The sequence below is a fragment of the Lontra canadensis genome, unplaced genomic scaffold (genome assembly GCF_010015895.1).
Source record: "Lontra canadensis isolate GAN:19392208 unplaced genomic scaffold, GSC_riverotter_1.0 scaffold1, whole genome shotgun sequence".
In the NCBI taxonomy this organism is placed as follows: domain Eukaryota; kingdom Metazoa; phylum Chordata; class Mammalia; order Carnivora; family Mustelidae; genus Lontra; species Lontra canadensis.
In genome coordinates this window covers 33,058,408-33,081,159 of record NW_022630995.1, presented here as the reverse complement: position 1 = coordinate 33,081,159, position 22,752 = coordinate 33,058,408, and the positions used below count along the sequence as shown (strand labels likewise).

Genomic DNA, 22,752 nt, shown 5'->3' with positions numbered 1-22,752 from the left:
TTATACCTGGTAGCTTGTATCTCTTTGTCCCCTGAAATTATTTTGTCTGCCCCCCAAACCCCACCCCACTCTGGTATCAAACAGTTCATTTCCATTATCTATGAGTCTCTTTTGTTTTTCACTTGTTTTGTTTTTTGGATTCCACATACATTATTTGTCTTTCTCTGCTTGACCTATTTCACTTAGCATTACACCTTCTACGTCCATCTATGTTGTCTCAAATGGCAAGATCTCCTTTTTCATGGCTAAGTAATATTCTGTTATACATATATACCACATCTTATTTATCCATTCGTCTATCAATGGACACTTAGCTGTCCATTGTCCCGTATCTTGGCTTTTATAAATAATACTGCAATGAGCATAGGGATGCATATATCTGTCTTTGAATTGGTGTCTCATTTTCTTTGGATAAATATCCAGAAGTGGAATTGTTAGATCATAAGGTAGTTCTATTTTTAATTTTTTGAGGACCCTTTATCCTGTTTTCCACAGCGGCTGCACCATTTGCATTTTCATCAACAGTGCACAAAGATTCCCTTTTCTCTATATCCTTGCCAATTCTTATTTTCTGTCTTTTCGATAGCAGCCAATCTGACAGGAGTAAAGTGATAGCTCATTGTGATTTTGATTTGCATTTCCCTGATGATGAGTGACGCTGAACATCTTTTCTTGTGCCTGTTGGCCATCTGTATGTCTTCTGTGGGAAAGTATCTATTCAAGTCCTCTGACTATTTTTAAATTAGTTTTTTTATATTAAGTTCTATAAATTATTTGTATTTCAGATATTAATTCCATATCAGATGTATGACTTACAAGTATCTTCTCCCATTCAGTAGGTTGCCTTTTCATTTGCTGATGGTTTCCTTTGTTGTACAAAAGCTTTTCAGTTTGATGCAATCCTGGTTTTTTTTTTTCTTTTTTTTTTCAATTTTAGCTTTTGTTACCCTGAGGAGACTGGTCCAAACAAATACTGCTAAAACAAATGTCAAGGAACTTACTGCCTATAATTTCTTCTAAATATTTTATGGTTTTTGGTATGATGTTTAAGCCCCTAATCCATTTTGAATTAATTTTTATATGTCGTGTGAGATAATGGTCCAGTTTCATTCTGGGATTTGTCTTTTGAGGAAGAATAAAATGGGTTTTCTCAGAGGAGCTGAGAGGATGTAATTCTTCCCCACGGTGCTCAAGTCCTATGAAGGAGTTGCAAAGGGGAATAAACCAAAATAATTTCCTCACATGGTAACACATTTACTGGTCTCCAGGAGCAAAGTTTTGTGATCCAGGCAAATGCTGAGTCTCTCAACATGGAATTTAATTTCACTTTTCATTTGCATAGATGTTATCATCTCTGAAGAATTTTTACTAATTATCATAAGATGAAATATTGAGTTTTGCTACTAGCATGGGAACTTTACTGGTAGAGTCCATATATGCTCTTAATTTTAAATTAGAAGTTTCTGTAATTAATTAGATATTATAGTGGTAGAATTGCTTTTCTGGGACAATTAGTAATTCTGTTCTTATTTGTCTTTTGCCAGACTTAATGATAAGCATTTCTTAAGTTCCCTGATCAGTTCCATTCCATGACTCAGTTTGACTACTAGGGTCATAGGCCCTTTGCATGTACTGTTAAGCTCAGCTCTTTCTCATTACACTTTGCAAAAGCAACAGTGTTGGTGTCATGCTTGGTTCATGACTCTTGCCACATAATAGAGGCACACAGGGCTTACTCAGGCCCAGCAGATAAATTATAAGAACAAATCCTGAGGGATCTACAGTCAGGCACACATCTACATTTTATCTCTCACCAGTGCTGCCCTCTGGCCGTTTTGTTCTTTGAGTTTGGGGGAAACCCTGCCCTTCGATGAATGGATTTTATTCCTGATTGAAGTTAAAAGAATAAGTGAAGAGACTAGATGGTATAATGCCTAAACCTCCTAAACCAACTATTTAATCTCTCTTGTTCTAAGTTTTTAACCCTTTGGGGAAAAAAAGCTTTACTGGTGACATGAAGCAGAAGACTCCTGAAACAGAAGAAAAGGGGGTTGGTTTGTTTTAGAGCAGTAAAGCCTCCCTTTAAAAATATACTCATTCTTGATAATGAGTCATATTCTTAGTTTTACAGTTAGCAAATTTAAAAAATAGCCCATTTTCTGTTTAATGACAGGCATTTTCCACTTTAATAGTAGTTAACCTCCCTAAAGGCTGAGAGAAGATGGATTGAAATATTTCACATTGATTGTATATCCCCAAAAGTATCTTGTTTGAAGAGAAGCAAAATTAGATAATTTGAAAGAAATCATCTTACTTCAGTAATCTATACAGTATAACAAGAAAAACCCCAAACAAAAGGTGGCCTGGTGGACTTTCTTCCCCTGAAACAGCCTGATCCTGGGCAGACTCAAGATGTAGGTCCAAACTCTTGGAAAAGCCTGGGAGCCTCTTCCTTTATAGATCTCTTACTTGAAAAAAAACTGCCTAGAGGTGGGGCTGCCTGGTGGCATAGTTGGTTAAGCATCTGACTCTTGGTTTCAGCTCAGATCGTGATCTCAGGGTCGTGAGGTGGAGCCCGGCGTTGGGCTCCGTGCTCAGCGTGGAGTCTGCTTCAGATTCTTTCTCCTTCTCCCTCTGCCCTGCCCAAATGTGCTCTCTCTCCCTCTCTCTCTCTCTCTCAAAGAAACAAATCTTTTTTTTTTTTTTTTTAAGATTTTATTTATTTATTTGACAGAGATCACAAGTAGGCAGAGAGGGAGGCAGAGAGAGAGAGGGGAAAGCAGGCTCCCCACTGAGCAGAAAGCCTGATGCGGGGCTCGATCTCAGGACCCTGGGATCATGACCTGAGCCAAAGGCAGAGGCTTTAACCCACTGAGCCACCCAGGTGCCCCAAAGAAATAAATCTTTTTAAAAAAGGAAAAGGAAAGAAAGAAAAACTACCCTGTTTGGAGTCATTTCTAGTTCAGAAGCCATGGTGGTTCTGAATAGGAAGTAGCCTTTATTTCCCCTGACTCTATACTCCAGGCCCTTGACTCAACTATGGCAGGGGCTAGGACAGTATTTTCTGGGTAGATCACTACCTGTATGTATCTGTTAGACTGTAAGCCAAGAGGTTAGCTCTCCTACGCAGAATGTTGGCTCATTATTAAAACAGTCTTCATACTCACAACTTACAACACCAAAAGTTTTCCATTCCCAATGTGTCATTCCAAGAGTCATTTGGAAAGCATGTCTTCTCCCAATAAACCAACGCCTCACTTCACGTCCTTCCCCGCATTCCAACTATGTTACAGCCGGTGTATTCCTGTCAAAGTGGTGGAATTAGGTGGTCATGGCAAAATAAGGGGACCACCTAAAACAGAGGGGCTGCCCCTCAGAGCCTCCCCCCTGCCGGGCCGGAGACCAGCTTGGACTTGACGTGCTATTTTCTCATTCATGTGCCCCATTCTGCGGGGCCGTCAAAGGAATAGTGTTCTCTTTAAATGGCGTCTTTCTTCCAAAAACTGCATTCCCAACAGATACACTCTTTACAGAGGAGTAACCTCCCCCACCACCAAAATGTCACAGCTGTCCAGGGCGAGCTAGAACTGCTCAAAGGGCATGGCAGCCGTAGGCAGGAGTGTCCATTCAGACCATGAGGCAGGGCGGCAGGGGAGGGTGACCACAAGACTCCCATTGTGGGGGACAGGCTGAGGTTGGACTGTCAGCCTCTGGGGCCAGCACGGCCACTTTTGTGCGATATTATGTCCTCTCTCTGGTTTTTTCTCCCTCACCTTTCTCATTTAAAACTCTCGGGACCGTTGCTCTCTTGCTTAAGAAATGGAGCCTCAATGAAGTTAGGCTTGTTATTATTATTATTTTTTAATAGTCTGGCTGTCTCTATCGATACCAGCAAACTCCACATCATTCTCAGCTGAATCACCTGTCAGGTAATGGCACAGTGACAGCAGTTACTTTGCCAGTAGTTGGTTGCCTGGTGACCGATAAGCCTGAATTAAGGACTACTCTCTGCCCCATTTTTGAAGCAGGGAAGAAAAAAAAAATTTTCATAAACTTGCTGGGAGGGCAGTTTTCATAAAGCAGCCAGAAAAGTGTATAAAGTAAAGTTTAATTAAGTGCTAGATAATAGGGTCAGAAGACTAGCGGGTTGGAAGATTTGCAGAGAACAGGTAAGATCGTTATGGTTGGGGTTAGTGGGAAAGGTTTTGTGTGGGACGTGGTTTTGAAACTTGACCTTGGGTGTGGGATTTGCATTTGAATGGAACAGGTTATTCCACAAGTTGGGAATGGCAGAAGCAAAGGCTTGGACAGTGGTGAGGAAGCCACAAGAAGATTCCAGGAGTGGGTTACAGGGCTAAGGTGTGATGGGGTTGACTAGGATGTTACATATTCTAAGCAAAGGAGTCTGGTCTCCCACGGCCTGACCTGGTTACCCCTGAGATATTTCCCCGCAGAAACCTTTTTGTTTTATTTTGTGTTTTAAAATATTGGCTCCTGTAAGAAAATCATGTCCTAGCACAAATACAGCCTCCTGGAATCCAGGATTGGAAAATAAGTTGGAAGGTCTTCTTAGCTGATGAGGACTTTATCCTGCTCAGTAACCTACAGAGAGATGATTCTGTTGCCCTCAAAGCTAGTCCGGAGTTTTCTTGATCCGCTGTGAGCTGAATTTGTATTTGACTCTCTTCCTTCCTTTGTGGTACCCAAAATGGCCCTTTCCTAAAATATCTAGAGTACTTCATGTAGTAGGTCAAAGATCTAAGCCCCACCTGAGCCTCAGTTTATATTAAAGACAAAGATAATAGTAGTATATGCCTCTGAAGGTTAGTGTGAGAATCCCTGTCTAGAGTAAGCACTTGGCATGACATCAGACTCACAGACAGGGGTGCCCTTAAGTTATTTTTAATAGGGTTGTACAACCAATGGGAGAAAGTGCCGGTACCATTTCCAGAAGCCCCGAAAAGTGGTAGGTATAAAGTTTCTTAGGTTTAAAGCAAGATTGTCAAAAATCGCCATCTTGCACAGGTGTGAATTTCAAACAAATGGGGTGACTTTCTTGTCAGTGTCCAGCTCGGCTTGTCAGTCATTCCAGTTGTAGTTCACTAAGAAGCAGGTGGCTGTGAATAGCTTTTTCCAGGAGGCTGACTGCCTTGCAGATGCTCCATGTGGTACTTCCTTGGGTCTTTCTGTTCCTCCTGTTGTTCCCTCTTTCCCAAGTCTGGCTTACCTCTGCCACCTAGACCCTGCCGATCACTCCCTCCCCAGCTCATCCCGATGTTGTCATGGGTTGGGTGGGGGAGCTCCTGCTGGCCAGCTCCTTCCTCCCCGATCTGTAGCAATCCTCCCTCCCTGACCGAGGGCCAAACTTTGCCGGCAGGTTTCTAAACGATTTCGTCTGTTTTCTCAAGCTAAGTAATAAGGTAGGTCTATTTTTTTTCAACCTTGATAATATCAGCCCTTGGCCTTCCTCTTGAAAATTCAGTGCCTTACTAATCTTGTCCGATCCAGGAAAACAGATAATCTGATCTTTCTTGAAGCATTTCATTTTGCAGTGAGAAGCGGGGGAAGGCATTTGAGTAGGTGCTGTTTTCCTTGCGACTGAGACCCACTGCAAAATTCCTTTCAGATGTCAAATGTCAACAGGCATTTCTTGAGAAACTGTTTTTCTCCACCTAGAAGTAATGGGAGGAGTGTTAAATTAAAAGTCATTGAAGGTATTTAGGTAAAGAAGCATTGGCAGATGATCCATCAGAGACAATTTAAAAAAAATAAAATCTATCCCATTTACCTGGACCAGAGCCTCACATTGTGGGTTCGAAAAGTTTAGGCAAAAAGAAAAAGTCTAAGGAGTGGAGAGTCTGATCCCTCATGCAGATCCTCTTTTACCCAGTGAAAGTAGATACTCAGAGGCATAAAAGTGAAAGGGGAAACACATGCATGGCATATGTGACCCCTGGGTCACTGGTGCCAAGACATAAATAGACTGGTTTTCCAGGCTTCTGTCCAGAGAAGTTATTCAAGACCGAAGCCAGGAAATCACTCAGTCACAGAATGGAAGCTGAGGAAAGGACGTTGGGTATCACATCTTCCGACCCACAGAGGTTAAATGATCAGCCCAACTTCTGGTCTTTCCTCCGTCCTGGGAACAGGACCACCCAAGCTCTGAGTCTCCGACCGTTCCTGCTCTCCTGCTTTGTCTTTCCAGTTGCTTCTCCAGTGTTGCTCTGGGGCCAATCCACAAGTGAGATCCTTGTTGGAATGAACAGCCAGACGCTAGGTAGATTTTGTGGCGAGACCACATTCCTCTCAGGCCAAGAAACTGCCACCCTCCCACTCCCACCGCTCCCCTCCCCAGCCCCCCGCCTCAGGGCTAAGTCTGACAGCAGAACAAGTTTGGATCATGTTCTCGGTCAAGGAGAAGCCGGCTCCTGCTTGGGCCCCTGTAACCTGTCTGTGCTCTCATTCTACTCAGGCCCAGGGATCTGTTCTTACTTCCTTGCTGTTGTCATTCTTGAGACAGTGTTACCCATCAGAGAAGGGAAGGCATCTCCCTGTTCAGCTGAAACCAAAGGAAAGTATGGATCGGAAAGTGCCTTTTCCAGCAAGGCGGGTTTGTTTCAGGCAAATTTTGGAGTCCATCAGGTTAAAACTGCCAATTTTGAGCTCATTTCCTTTGAACTAGTGATGTGAATACAAAAATAACAAACCTTCAAGATGCGAGAGCCAGACACGAGCTAATTAAACTGTCTTTGGGGATTTCCCTTGATTACATACACAGCTGACTCTTGAACAACACGGTTTGAACCACATGCGTCCACTTATATGTGGATTTTTTTCAATATATACAGTACTGTATGTATTTTCCTTATGATTTTCTTAGTAACATTTTCTCTAGTTCTCTTACTTTAAGAATGTGTGTGGAATACATGTAACACACAAAATATGTGTTAATTAACTGTTCATGTTATTGGTGAAGTTTCTGGTCATCAGTAGACTATTAGTAGTTAAGTTTTGAGGAGTCAAAAGTTACACTTGAATTTTTGTCTGTGCAGAGGGGTCAGCGCCCCTAACTATGCCTTTGTTCAAGAGTCAGCTATAGTCTATACATATGCTAGAAGATTAAAGAAAATATAAACTACAGGGGCACCTGGGTGGCTCAGCTGTTAAGCGTCTGCCTTCAGCTCAGGTCATGATCCCAGGGTCCTGGGATCAAGCCCCGCATCGGGCTCCCTGCTTAGTGGGGAGCCTGCTTCTCCCTCTCCAACTCTCCCTGTTTATGTTCCCTCTCTGGCTGTTTCTCTCTGTCAAACAATAAATAAAATCTTTTTTAAAAAAGGAAATATAAACTACATACTGCTCCAGCCACTCAGAAATTAATACTAAGATTTTTTTTTTTTAATGTGTATCCTTCTCCTCTTTATTCTCAGGGCATATAAAATGTTTTTTAAATGGGCTCATGTTATTCAAATTGGGTCATAGCTTGCTTTTTCTCTTAATTTACCCTGAATATTTTGCTAGCTAATAGCCTGATTTGGGTGACTAGTATGTATTCAAAGTAAGCTTGAGAGTATGAGTTCCATAAATAATGCATAGACCATTTGCTTACCTAGCATAGATTACATATCCGCCCTATACCAGTGCTGCATACGCCTTGGACCCCCAGACCCTGGGCTGGGTGGAAAGGCCCCAAGATGGGGGTGGTGGCTGGAGGCAGTCTGGTCTCAAGCTGCCCTTGGAAGTGGAGACATAGCTAGATAGCCTCCTGTCCTGAGAGTCCCTGAGAGTTCTCTTTTGCAGAACAAATGGATGACGAGTAGAAAGGATGACAAAGAATCATTTCAGCAAAAACCTGGGGATTCCCAGATTCTTATACTGCATCTTAGCAATCAAAACCTTTACATACCAGGGGACGAGAGGTGGGCGTAGGTCCGAACCCGGATGACGGAGTGCTGGGTCTGGCTCCCACCTTCCCTGCCTACTAGCAGGGACCCTGCATAAACCACGTAGCCTCCTGGGTTTCAGTCTCCTCACCTGTACAGAGAGAATCATCTGGATTACATACTTTAGAAGCTCGCTGCGAGCATCAAGTGAGATTATCTGTGTCAGGTGTCCCAACAGCGCTGACTCATGGTAATTGCACTAAGCACCAAGGTGTCTATGGTCACTACCGTTCAAAGCATCATTTTAAGGGAAGATAAATAGGGTCATCGGGGAGCTCAGTGTTTGAGTGGTAAGCCATATAGAAATGCACTCAGAAATCGGAGAATTCTTGGAAATGGAAATACTCCATTAGTCATTAGTCATGCATAAGTAAAATCTTACTGGAATGTGATGAGCTTGTAAAATAAACCTTAGCGAGTAGTGCGGGAGGATTTTGTCTCCTTTGCATTATAAATTACGTCTAAAGGACTTCATGAATTATTCCCTTCATTCCAAGTGGCACATTTTCCCCATTTGAATGTATCTAAATCAGTATGTATCTTACAGTCAACAGTGTATCATATTTAACAGATAGTGTTTTCTTTCTTCGTAGTACCTAAAATAATACGACTTAGAATTGATGGCATCTGAGATCTAGTACCTAAAATAATACAACTTAGAATTGATGGCATCTGAGATCTAATAAACTATACCCATTTCTTTGTTCAATTTTGAAGTGGGGAGGCTTTGGCCTGGTGTCTGTAGTTTTTAAATTTTGTTTCTAGTATTTGGAAACCCTACGGTTCTCAAAAACATTGTTCGTCAATATTTAAATCCGCGAATTTGTTTTCCAACCTCAGATAGTTTTCTATAATCTAATCAGTTTGGGGAACAACCTAAAAGATCAGTATTTCTGATAGGATTTTATATATGGACATCATAAAACAAAAATACTACCACATATTAATATTTCTCTGTGTGTGATGGGGGATTTGTTAAATTATAAAATCTGACTTATTCTTTTGTAATGCTAGGCTGGTTGGTCTTCCAGTGCTGCTGTTATGTCAGTCATTCATGTGACAATGCAAACACACACACAACAGGTACATATAACATATATAATAAAAGACACTTTGGTCTTTTTAACTATTTCCACGCATAGAAGTCTCTTTAAAGGGATTCAACTCAGGCTTGTTAATATATTTAAAGTTACAAAATCTGTCAAGTAATATAAATATGTTGCTTGTTTCCTGCCTAGTGTTTTAAAAGTATCTTTTAATTTAATACTGTGTTCTTCCAGAGTTGATACATGGTATAGAAAATGCCCATCTAATTATGAGGAGTTTGAAATCACCCCATCCTCCAAAAGAAAAAACACAATTTTTGCCACTAGATGCTATTGTAAATATTTTAGAAGCTTGGAAGGCTTGTTGCCCAAAGTTTCTTTGTGCTTTTTTTTAAGCTTGGAAAATTTGCAAGCAATTTTTTTTTTTTTAACAGCGATTCCCCCCACCCAGTTTTGTTATTGTGGTAAAATACACATAACATAAAATTTACTATCTTGAGTGGTATTAAGGACATTTGTAATGTGTAACCATCACCCCCATCCATCTCCAGAACTCTTTCATCTTGCAAAACCAAAACTCTACCCATTAAACAATAACTCCCCACAATCTCCTCCCCCCAGACCCTAACAACAGCCATTCTCCTTTTTTTCCTTTCATCTTTCCCCCCATACCCCACCCTGTGGTAACTGCCACTCTACTCTCTATTACTACAAGTTCGGCTTTTTTAATTTTAATTTTTTAGATTCCACATATAACAGATTATGCAATATTTGTCTTTCTGTGTCCAGCTTATTTCACTTAGTCTAATGTTCTCCAGATTCATCCATGTTGCAAATGGCAGTATTTCCTTCTTTCTTATGACTCAGTAATATTCCATGGTGTTTGTGTCTCTGTGTCTGTGTTTAAATAGATAAGAGATAGATATTTATTTGTATATAGATAAAATTATACATACACCAATGATATATTTGTATATAATATTAATATTTTTATATAATCCGATCTACTTATGTATGTCATTATGCATATAATGTAATATTGATATATCACATTTTCTTTGTCCATTCATCCATCAACTTTTAGGTTGTTTCCATATCTTGGCTATTGTGAATAATGTTTTAATGAACATGGGAGTACAGATAGTTCTTTGTGATACTGATTCATTTTCTCCAGATATATACCCAGAAGTGAAATTGCTAGATCATATGATAGTTCTATTTATAATTTTTTTTTTAAATTTTTAATTCTTTGAGGATCCTCCACACCATTTTCCACAATGGCTATACCAACTTACATTCCCACCATCAATATACAAGAATTCACTTTTCTCCACATCCTTGACAAAACTTCTGACCTTTGACTTTTTAGTAATAGCCATCCCTAACAGATGTGAGGTGATACCTCATTGTGGTTTTGATTTCCCTGATAATTAGTGATGTTGAACATCTTTTCAAATACCTGTTTAATTATTTTTAATTGGCTTATTTGCCTTTTTCCTTTTTTTTGGCTGTGGGAGTATGAGTGTCTTATATATTTTGGATATTAATTCCTCATTGGATGTATGATTTGTAAATACTTTTCTCACTCTATAGATTACCCTTTCATTCTTTTAACTGTTTCCTCTGCTGTGAAAAAACTTTTTAGCTTGTTTGCTTTTGCTTTTGTTGCCTGTGCTTTTAGTGTCATATACAAAAAATCATTGCCAAGACCAAGGCCAAAGAGAGTTTCCTCTGCCTTCTTCTAGGAGTTTTGCAGTTTTAAGTCTTTATCCCACTTAGACATTAATTTTTGTATATGGTGTAAGGTAAGAATTAAATTTCATTCTTCCATATGTAGAGACCCAGTTTTCCCAACACTATTTATGAAAGAAATCCTTTACCCATTTTGTGTCCTTGGTGCCCTTGTCAAAAATTAGTTGACCGTGAAAGCGTGGGTTGATTTCTGGGCTCTCTATTCTATTCCATTGATCTGTGTGCCTGTTTTTATGACAGTACAATACTGTTTTGAATAATGCCGTTGGAATTTTGATAGGGGTTAATTACATTGAATCTGTGGATTGCTTTGGGTAGTATGGACTTTTTCACAATATTAATTCTTCCAATCCATGAACACAAGCTATCTTTCTATTTCCTTGCGTGTTCTTCAATTCCTTCATCAATGTTTTCATTTTTAGTATACAGATATCTCACCTTGGTTAAATTTATTTCTACAATGCTATTGTAAATGGGATCATTTTCTTCTTTTTTGTATAGTTTATATTGATTTCATATCCTGAAACTTTGCTAAATTCATTTATTAGTTTTAACAGTTTTTTGGTGGAATCTTTAGCACTTTCTGTATATAGGAGCATGTCCTCTGCAAACAAGTAATTTTGCTTCACCCTTTCCTATTTGGATGCCTTTTATTTCTTTTTCTTGCCTAATTGCTCTGGCCAGGACTTCCAGTACTATGTTGAATAAAGGTGGAGAGAGTAGGCACCCTATCTTGTTCCTGATTCTAGAGGAAAGGCTTTGAGCTTTCCGCCAGTAAGTACAATGTTAGTTATGAGCATGTCAGATATGGCCTTTATTATGTTTAGGTGCATTCTTCTATCCCTAATTTGTTAAGAGCTTTTATCATGAAAAGAGGTTTAAATTTTGTCAGATGCTTTTTCTGCATCTATTGAGATGAGCTCGTGATTTTTATCCTTTATTTTATTAATATGGTGTATCACACTTTTAAAAAGATTTTATTTATTTATTTGTCAGAGATCACAAGTAGGTGATCACAGGCAGAGAGAGAGGGGGAGGCAGGCTCCCCGCTGAGCAGAGAACCCAATGCGGGGCTCCATCCCAGGACCCTGGGATCATGACCCGAGCCGAAGGCAGAGGCTTTAGCCCACTGAGCCACCCAGGCGCCCCTGGTGTATCACATTTTTTATTTGCATATGTTGAACCATTCTTGCATTATTTCATTTTTTTAACATCTTAATTTAATTTAATTTTTTTCAGTGTTTCAAGATTCATTGCTTATGCACCACACTCATTGCTCCATGCAATATGTGCCCTCCTTAATACCCACCACCAAGCTTACCCATCCCTCAACCCCCTTCCCCTCCAAAACCCTCAGTCTGTTTCTCAGAGTCCACAATCTCTCATGCTTCATCTCCCCCTCCAATTTCCCCCAATTCACTTTTCCTTTCCTTCTCTTAATGTCCTCTGTGTTATTCCTTATGCTCCACAAGCATAAAATTTCTTTGTTTTTACAGAATTCGATAACAATTTCCACCAATGCGTTAACTAGAAAGAGTTTTCATTTTGGTTAATTGAAACACAGATTTTGATTTATGAGTAAAATACATGAACTTTTAAGACACCAATAAATTCATAGCTTTTTGAGAACCTGTGGGGATATTTTATAACGTATTTAATAATGCCTTTGCTGAAATGAATTTTAATATTTATCTTAAAACAATAATTCAACTTTAGCCCTTTATAATTAAGACACTATTACTAAAAAAAGCATAGTAGTCATTAATTTGTTCTCTTTGGTTGTTGAAGTATATTCTAGCCAGTATTTTATCACCCTTTCCATTACTTTTATCAAGCGACTACTATAATATTAGTGGGAGAATCTGGAATCAATTGGCTCCCAACTAAAGATAATGTAAAATTACATTGATTTTGTTTTCTGAATCAGAAAGCAGTGCATTATCGGGGAACATTTGGAATACAGAAAAAATATTTATAAAGAAGTAGTCCTCCAAAATTTAAGCACATTAAAAACAATCACTATTAACATGTTAGTATATTTCCTGTATTTTATAGACATTTTTATATATGTATTAGCAGGTATATTTGTGTATAAACATAGCATATACTAAGTCTTACATATGTAGACATCAACCTGGATATACAGTTTACATTTTTTTACTTAACATTAGATAGTATTTTCACATATCACTTATTGTTTAATACCATGGTGCAGTTAATGACTGCGTAATATTTCCTTCTGTAGATATACCATAATTCATTCAACCATTCTCCAATTGTTGGACATTCAGTTTGTTCCAAATTTTTTTAATGTTATAAATTTAATGAAGTGTAAAACAAAAATGGAAGTACTTCTGAAAGAGAGGAACACAGGCATAAAAGTGATGAACTGAGGTATTATTGAAAGAGATGACTATCATGGTGATGTGCCAAGTGGATTAAATAGCAAGATCCAAATCAGAGAGACCCCTAGTGGAAGAACATGGAAGTCAAGGGTCAACTCAGGCCCTAGCTTATAGGGACAGAAAGGAAGAGATGGATACAAAAACTACTGAGACGACTGGGTGGCTCAGTCATTAAGTGTCTGCCTGGGCTCAGGTCATGATCCCAGCATCCTGGGATCGAGCCCCACATCAGTCTCCCTGCTTGGTGGGAAACCTGCTTCTCCCTCTCCCACTCTGCCTGCTTGTGTTCCCTCTCACTGTGTCTCTCTTTGTCAAATAAATAAAATAAAAACTATTGTGTTAGGACCAGGACTTGGCAAATGATGAGCACTCATGAGATATGAGTCAGGAAACTCTTCAGAGTTTAATTTGTGCACTGGGGAGAATTAACTTCATAAATAGAAATTGCGAGATCTGGAGGAGGGGCTTATTTGAAGGTAACTTTTAGCATGTTTACCATGACACCAATGTTATGGTAGACTGAAGCTTCGATGGACGCTTGGGCTGGAGATGAAAGTACAATTCATAAATGGGTAGAGAATGTAATGATGAATGCGTGAGAATAATTGATACATTTGAGGGTCATTCAGCACAGGTGATGGAAAACAGTTGAAGTTTAGGAGAGAGAGAGAGAGAGAGAGAATGAGAAATCAGGCAATAGAGTTCTTGAGAGCCCAGAGAGAAAGCAAACATCAAGAATGAAATCCACAGTGCCAGGAGTCAGAGACATCGGTGCTGAAGACAAGCTACTGAAAGGTTAATTGTAACCTTGATTTTTTTTTTTTTTAACTGGTGATATGACCCTAAGCCAACTCCAAAGGCATTTGGGCGCAAGTAGGTGGTCACTATGATTTTGAAAATTCAGTGATGATGGGAGAGGAAGAGTGGGATGTGTATCTGAGGCGGTCAGAGGAGGTTGGGAGGCAGTGGGTTCATGTGACCTCACGTGACCCCTCTTCTCCTTCACAGACTAGCTCCTTCCAGCCAATCCAGCTTCTCACCAGAAGGCTACCTAGGAAATGGAAAAAGTATGAATTCATATAGGCACCTTACTTCATTGGCCTAAAAATTACTATTGAGAAAGAAAGAAAGAGAGAGAAAGAGGAAGGAAGAAAGAAATCTTTTACCTTTTAGAACTTTCAAAGAGATAATTTATTCAAAAGGGAAAAAAAAATCTTTGTTTTTTCAGGCAACCACTGAGGAAACTGAACAGAACAGTCAAGAGGATGTAAATGATGGCGAAAAACCACAGAAAGGAAATACAGAACTTGCCCCATCAGGTTTGTTCCCTGACAAACTGGTTTTAAGGTAGATCATGGTAACTGTTAAGATAACAATGGGAACAGTCAAGAATTTCTCCCACGGAGCCATAGAGAGTAAATCAAGGCTCTGTAACTGGTGTGATTGTGCTGCCACCTAGAGGCTTCCTGGGGAAATCCATGACCATGTCATTTATTTTCCTGTGGAAACAGGAGCCCATCCTTTTGGCTACTGTGGTATTTTTTGAAAGTATTTCTCCGTCATCAAAAAGGTTATATTTCCCCCAAACAAATGATGCTGAAAACTGAGGGTCCTATTTAAACACACAGAACATCATCAGATAATAAAGATATAAATCAAAATATATCATAAAATAGACGCTAAAATGAAAAAGCTGGTGAATAGTTTAAAAGAATTAAGTAATGCCCCCCATATGGACAGTGAGTATGAATAGAGACCCACTGTTCCCTAAAGTAATATTTCTCAGTGCTTTTAACAGATTTCTTCTCTTGACAAGCCTAAAACGCTCTTACTTTCTTCCAAATACCAAATTATTTTAAAATAATTTAAAATAATTTTTTAATTTTAAATTTTTATTTTAAAATAATTTTTTAAATTTTTAAAATAAATTAAATTTTAAAATTAAATTTAAAATTAAATTTTAAAGTAAATTAAATTTTAAAATAAATTTTTAAACAAATTAAATGGCATTACTAAAAATTTTAGCACATGCTTTTGCAAACTAGAGCGCACCTCCACATTTTGATACACGCTCTCACTCTAAACTATACCTAATTCTTCCTTATATATCAGAGAACACTTGATTTTCATTGCATTATACGTGCCCCACGATCCTTATCACATTCCAATTATGAAAATGTACTGTTTAAAAGGAGCATTGAAATATGAAAGAAAGACTCGGGCTGCCACTCAGCCCTTTGGACAGAAACTGTCTTTCAATGTTCTCCTACTCAACCCACCTACTGTAATATTTTGTGTCAACATTTTGTTGATTCTGCGACTCTTATTAAGAATTTAAATTTCCCCTAGTGGGGCCCCTTGATGTGTTTTGCGTTGTGTGATTTCTTTTTTTCATGTCTTGAAAGAGCCTAGAAAATTCTGGCATCTCAGGCTCTTTACCACCACTCATCTCACTGCAGTCCACCTTCTTACGGCCGAGGGCAGGATACGTGCTCAGTGGACTTCGTGGCATGGCAGGAAAAATGGTCCCTTACATGGTTCTGTTTTTCTTCTTAATGTTTCTGAACATAACTCCATTTTCAGAGCCACAGCATTTTACGACAACCGTGACCCGATCCAGCCCAACCGTGCCCTTTGTGGAGTTTTCCTCCAGCGCCCAGCTGAAGAACGATGCACCAGAAGAAAAAGACCAGAAGAAAATGGAAGATGAGATGAGTGGAAAGGTGGAGTTGGTGCTGTCACAAAAGGTAAGTACACGGTGGTCTAAAGCAGTTAAATCCAGGGGGCCTGGGTGGCTCAGTGGGTTGAAGCCTCTGCCTTCGGCTCAGGTCATGATCTCAGGGTCCTGGGATCGAGCCCTGCATCGGGCTCTCTGCTCGGCAGGGAGCCTGCTTCCTCCTCTCTCTGCCTGCCTCTCTGCCTACTTGTGATCTGTCTCTGTCAAAGAAATAAATAAAATCTTAAAAAAAAAAATAAAAATAAAGCAGTTAAATCCAAAGTCAGTGTGGCTTCACGAGGTAGCTGGTTTATGATGTGAGCGGATGTAAGTGGTGCTTGTTCATAATGAAGATTTAGTTTCTCTCCGAACCTGTGCCTGTCTTCAATCTGTATTTTTTTTTCCTGAATACAAATATACTATGTGTCCCTTATAAAACAATGTAAATGCATATAGAGAGATGTATGCATCAGGTCCTATTGGGTGCTCCAGCAGACCGTCATAGACCAGAAGTCTATTTCTCACAGCTCTGGAGGCTGGAAGTCCAAAGTCAAGGTGTCTGGTGAGAATCCACTTCCTGGTTCACGGATCTCTGTCTTGCGGTGGCCTCACTTGGTGGGTGGGGTGAGGGAGGTCTCTTGAGTCTCTTATAAGTGCATGAATCACCTATGAAAGGCACCATGTCCTCCTACCACCATCTCAAGGGTTAGGGTTTCAGCATACAAATTTTGGGAGGCTACAGACAGTCCGTAGCTATACATTTTTGTAACTTATAGTAATGTGGATACAAATGTAACAACTCTATCAAGTAATATATGTAAACATATAAAAAATAATATATAAATTTAAAAAAAATAGAAATAGAGCAACAGAGAGAAAAAGTCACTGAAACCTACCTCTATGAGTAACCATTGATGTATACTGATATGTATGTATCCATTCAATATCTTTTAAATTTTATTTTAAATAATTTTTTAATTATGCAGGATTATATACATTTAAAGAAAAATGGAATATAAGTTCTAAAGCTTTGCAGTTAGGTGTTAGTTTCCTGTGCATGAAGTCGCTTATTTGCAGCTTACGAAACATTCTCTTTCCAATATTTACCTGTTTTATAACAATGGTGCTTCTGATGCCTCCGGACCTACATAACAAGGAAACTAGAAAATTATTATTCTGATATAATGAGTTTTAATGTCTTGTTTTTATTAAATTTCTTCCTTGCTTGGAGTCTCATCTCATTCGTATTAATTTTTTTTTTCAGGCACAGTCTAAAAGTCTTCATCTTTTATGCCAGTCGCTCTCAACCTTGGTTGCCTTTTAGAATTTAGAAACACCGAGCATGCTGCATAGCAAATAAATCAGAATCACTGGGGTGGGGGGGGTCCCAGGCATCTGTATTTTTCAAAGCCCCCCCCCCCCCGCCCAGGTGATTCTGGTAGGCCACCAAGGTGGAGAACCATGGACTAGCACACTGGCTTACTCTATGTGGTACTATTCCAACTTTAAAAATTCACCCTAAGTTGGGCTGTCACTTTAGAGTAAAAAACTGACCCTGTCTATATAGTTTCAGTTCATCTATCATTTACTTGGTCAGTATTGACTGTGCACTTACTAGGAGCCCAGCACCGTACCAGATGCTTGATATTCAACAGTGAACATCAAGCTGACCTTAAGGAGCTGACCGTGCTCTTGTCCTTGTAGATCCTCGAGAATGCCTATTGCTATAATGCCCTTGGGGAATTTCAGACTCTAGTTATTCCCCACTTTTATACATACAGGATGAAAGAATGGTCTAGATGTCTGAAAGGAGGAACTAAACTGTAGGAAGACATTGGGGACAGGCAGGATTTCCCACCTTTGGAGATTTGTGCGTTATCCACATTACACTTGTAAACATTGTTTATGTATCATTCTTCCAAATGGACCCCCCCCCCACTTAAATCTAAACTGAAAGGAAAACTGTATCATTGCTAGAGAGTATTTTTTTTTTTAATGAAACAAAGTAAACACAATAACTGAAGAGTATTCATCTGGGTATCTCATCTGTGTGGTCTGTCTTTGGGCCACCAGTATCATGTCTACCATACTATGGAAAAAGTTGTTTTCAGGGATTCTTAACTTTGTGTGTGTATGGACCATTTGGCATCTGGTAAATAGTATTCTAAAGATAGGATCTTTAAAGCATAAAATACCCAAGATTACCATGTTTTCCTTAGTATCCAGTGATATTAAATATATACCCCCTACATTTTCTTCTGTGGACTGCAATTAAGCATCTCTGCTAGTTGGTTGGCAAGTGAACTAATGGTCTTGGAATCCAGTACTTTTCTTATACCAAATGAATCCCTGCCCTCTCTTTTCCCTACTGTGGAGTTAGCTCTTAGAAAAAGAGAGAAAAAGGTGATCACTATTGCAACAGATTGTGTTTTCCGACTTCACTTGCGAGTGTTCCCTTTATCAGACAAAGTGCCCACGCTCACAGGCTGACCTTTTTTTTTTTTAAGATTTTATTTATTTATTTGACAGACAGAGATCACAAGTAGGCAGAGAGGCGGGCAGAGAGAGAGAGAAAGGAGGAAGCAGGCTCCCTGCTGAGCAGAGAGCCCGATGTGGGGCTCGATCCCAAGATTCTGGGATCATGACCCGAGCCGAATGCAGAGGCTTTAACCCACTGAGCCACCCAGGCGCCCCTCACAGGCTGACCTTTTTACATAATGGTGATTTTTGAGCATTTCAGCTATTAACATTCATTTACAACTGAGCATTACCGAAACTTTTTTTGCCAGACTCAGTGAAGGAGGAAATAGTATGGGGTTAAAATTTGGAGGTTGTCAACTTTAGTAAATCTAAACTTTAGCTTTTTTTTTTTTAAAGATTTTATTTATTAATTTGACAGACAGACCACAAGTAGGCAGAGAGGCAGGCAGAGAGAGAGGGGGAAGCAGGCCCCCTGCTGAGCAGAGAGCTTGATGTGGGGCTCAATCCCAGGACCCTGGGATCATGACCTGAGCTGAAGGCAGAGGCTTTAACCCACTGAGCCACCCAGGCACCCCCTAAGCCTTAGCTTTTGCTGCATGTTTAACATTGAAGTTCATTTGGCCATCTGGTTGACCTCTGTAATGCACAATGAAGCGATTAACTCTGTTTTCTTCAGGATTCCATTAGGGTTGAATGTATTATTCATAAAGAAAAATAAAATTTTACCAAGAAGAAATTATAGACATTAAATCATCCTGAGAACCAAATCACAGATCAGCTTATGATGAAACAAGCACTCTACAGCTTCAATTGCCTTGTTGACTATCAAATTAGTCTATTGGGAGAAGAGCCACCAGCCAGAGTGAATCTGAGAAATCCCTGTAAGCAGCTGAAAAGACATAAACTGATACAACCAGGCCCCTCCTTCAGATCTTTGCTCAGAATCTACTGACTTATTTTAGACATTAGTTTAGTAATCTGGAATCAGTTGATTGGAAGCAACGAATCAGAAGGAGGGTACTTTTACCAAAGGCCAGACTGGGGGAAAACAAAATAAAACTAAACAGCAATAAAAAAAAATCTATTTCTACAAAGCAAACATAAGAATTTTTAAAGCCTGTAATTTTGGAACTATTTACCATAGGGACAAGTGGTCTAACATGCCTCAAAAATCTCGTAATGGCATCATTGCTATGACACTAGTTGATAACAGTTATTTAAATGATACTTCTTTGTTTTTAATGTGCTTCATATAAGTTTGTGGGAGGGCTCTGTAGTGTCTTGAGAATAATGGCCGTTAGAAAGTGATATTATTTTAATATTCAGCACTTACATAGTAAGATTTTTTTTCTTTCTTTTTTGTGGAACATCTCACTGCCTAACACTACAAAATACTGTATTATGTAGTATCAGGAAGAGAATATGTGATTGATCAATCAGAAAATGAGACAGAGTGACGTACAATCCCAATGATGGAATAGTATCTTCTGGGTTTGGAGAAGAGTGATCATCATATTTTTATGCTCCAGTTTGATATCTCTGAAAAAAATCTGCCTTTATATTAATGTAGAAAGCACAAAGGGGTTTTGGGGAAAGGGTGAACATTTCCATTTAAAAGTCAAATGTTTGGTTTACTGACTTCTGTAATAGCCATGACTTCTTAAATTTTATTTCACCTATGCATTTTTTAATGGACAATATTTTTAACGTTTCTGCCTGTTTGCCCGTGATCCAGGTGGCAAAGCCAAAATCACCAGAACCAGAAGCAACCCTGACGTATCCATTTCTGGACAAAATGTCTGAAACCAACCAATTACACTTGCCAAATCTCTATTCTCAAGGTAAAAAGAAAGAAATGTTTTATTTAAGCGCTACGTGTTCTGCTGGGCTCATCTATAGTAAAATAGTCTTTATTTTATTTTATTTTATTTTATTTGTTTAATTTAAATTCAAGAACTAACATATAGTATATTACTAGTTTCAGAGGTAGAATGTGGAATTTAAGACAAAATTCGTATGTGGAATTTAAGACACAAAACAGCGGATTGTAGGGAAAAATAAGACAAAATTAGAGAAGGAGACAAACCAACTGAAATATCCTTTATTTTAAAGGAAGATTACTTCCTTTATGTTAACATCCCATTAGCCGTGGTGCTTGTGAGAGGCCATGGTGGCTGAATTAAGTCACTTCAGAATGGAAATCGGGGGTTGCACTCTATGTTTGGCCCAGCCAGGAACCCAGTGGCCAAAAGCATTTTGTCAGCAGAACACCATAGGCACTACAGGGCCTCTGTAAGTGTTTGATACCTTAAAATAATTTTATTGACTCCAAACTGTCAAAAAAAAATTACAAACTAAGAAAATAACTTCAATAAAAAGTATATCATCCTAATATTTTATCAACTTCATTAATTGTTAATTATCCCATCTTTATAAAATAGTCATTGAATCTGATGATTTGACTTTTTAGAAGAAAATCAGATTTTATTACCTCTTAATAATTCCTGGGTATGTATGATGATTACTGAGAAATCATTCACAGGCATAGATTAAATATGTTCCACAAATTCCCCAGGAGCCCCTTAGGCCATGTATAAGTTGTGAATGCAACCCTTTACTCTTTAAAAGTCCTACTCGAATACCTTTATCCTTATGAGACACTCAGGTGCCCACAAACACCAGAAAGAAACGGGGTCGGGGAGTGTCCTGAGAATTCCATGATTATTCTTCAAAACAGATAGACCACTAGGGCTTCCTGGTCTGAGTTCTCTCTACAGATATGAAAATGGCTAGAGTTGAGGCAAGAACTGTGAGGTTTTTGTTTTTCTTTTTTTAATGTACTCTTTCCAGCACATTTTATAGATTTATCAGTTCAGGCAAAGAGAAGATGGTACAGGGTCATTGTGACTGGGGATTTATTTTACTTTCCTTTTTTCAAGGATGGGCAGCCATTTTGGGGCCGCCATTGGCAGAATCTGGGTTGACTTCCATTAGCTTTAGTTGAATGCTGGGAGAGAAGGTGTGCTCTACTTGAGTAATAGGAAGTCCTTGGGAGGGAATTAATTAGTACATACACTGATGATCATTTGTTTCTAATTGTGGGAACAAGTTCAATACTGTCTTCAAAGCATTTGTTTTAAATTTGTCAGCCCTACTGTCCTGAAGGGAACTGACAAAAATGAAATCTCATAACTGGGTCAGCAATTGACCATATTTAGATAGAGTTTAATCCTGCCCCATTTCTCCCACTTTTTAATTGTGTGGATAAGTAACACAGAGAGGAAGTAGGTATTTTAAGCCATCTTAATTAGTTTTGTTGTCTCACACATTTTGCCACCCCGTTACATTTTGATTTTATAAAATGTGCTGTCAATGAAGGGACTTTCCATTGTGCATTAGCAAAGTGGAGTGACACTTTGTGGTAGCCCTAGAGCATCTCGAAGTTTAGTCTTCAGGAGAGAATTATATTTGGCGTGCACCTGTTCTGTGCTCTCGTCTGGTTCGGGGAAGCCGGAAGGACAGCTGCAGTTTCTGGAGACAGAATGCCCAGGTTTGAATTCTTGCCTGTGTGGTTCTTAGCCATGTGATCCTCCCCACCAAGTTGTCCTAATCTCTGATCATCCCCTGTGAACTGTCGAAGGGAGATCACAGAACTACCAACCTCATAGGGGTCTTGGAAGAATTAAATGGGATCAACCAAGAAGAGCGTTTAGCTCCACACCTGACCCAGAATCAGCACTAATAATACAATCTGGTAGTCTCAGAGGAGTAGCAGTAGGAGTAGAGTTACGGAGCCAGACGCCAGGCCATAAGAGGCTATTCTCAAATGCTTTTCTTAGAACAAAGGTGTATGTTGCAGAGATATGGCTCTAAGCGGTCATTTGCAAATAGGAGTGTGGGCCAGAGTTCCCCGCAGGGCTGGTTGACACACAGGTCTCTGGGCTCCGCTCCTCCAGTGTCTGGGGAGGTCTGGATGGGGGCCAAAGGATTTACATTTGCAATGTAAACTTGAAAGACATAATTTGTCTTTAATTGGGAGAGGAGGAGGGAAGTATAGGACTTTTCCCAGATATACAAATTCCATGGGAATGGGAGGTCCAGGGTTCCGGGTACGGAATGAATGAGTCATGGGAATGGGCATGAAAGGCACAGTGCAGGAAAGAGTCACTGGTGTTGTGCTCGCGCTGTGTGGTGACAGATGGCAGCCACACTCGTGGTGTGTGTCCGTGCTACAACGTACTGCATAGAGTTGTCGAGTCGCTATGTTGTGCACCTGAAACGAATGTAACCTTGTATGCCAACTGTACTTGAACTGGAAGAGGTCCGTGGACCTGTAAGTGACTAGTCTGTGGTCACACATCAAGTCCAAAGAAGCTGTAGGTTGGGATCAGGAATCCTGGAGCCATACCTGT

General features: G+C 39.4%; 1 protein-coding gene across 15 annotated transcripts in view; it reads left to right on the top strand.

The window, feature by feature from the left end:
* Positions 1 to 22,752, top strand: part of LIMCH1 (LIM and calponin homology domains 1) — a 324,446-nt gene that overhangs the window by 275,169 nt on the left and 26,525 nt on the right. For all 15 annotated transcript variants that reach the window (XM_032852716.1, XM_032852691.1, XM_032852697.1 and 12 more), the window contains 3 exons: positions 14,372 to 14,462; positions 15,727 to 15,890; positions 20,076 to 20,181. In XM_032852716.1, the coding sequence (XP_032708607.1) occupies positions 14,372 to 14,462; positions 15,727 to 15,890; positions 20,076 to 20,181 (361 nt within the window). The remainder of the gene's footprint in view (positions 1 to 14,371; positions 14,463 to 15,726; positions 15,891 to 20,075; positions 20,182 to 22,752) is intronic.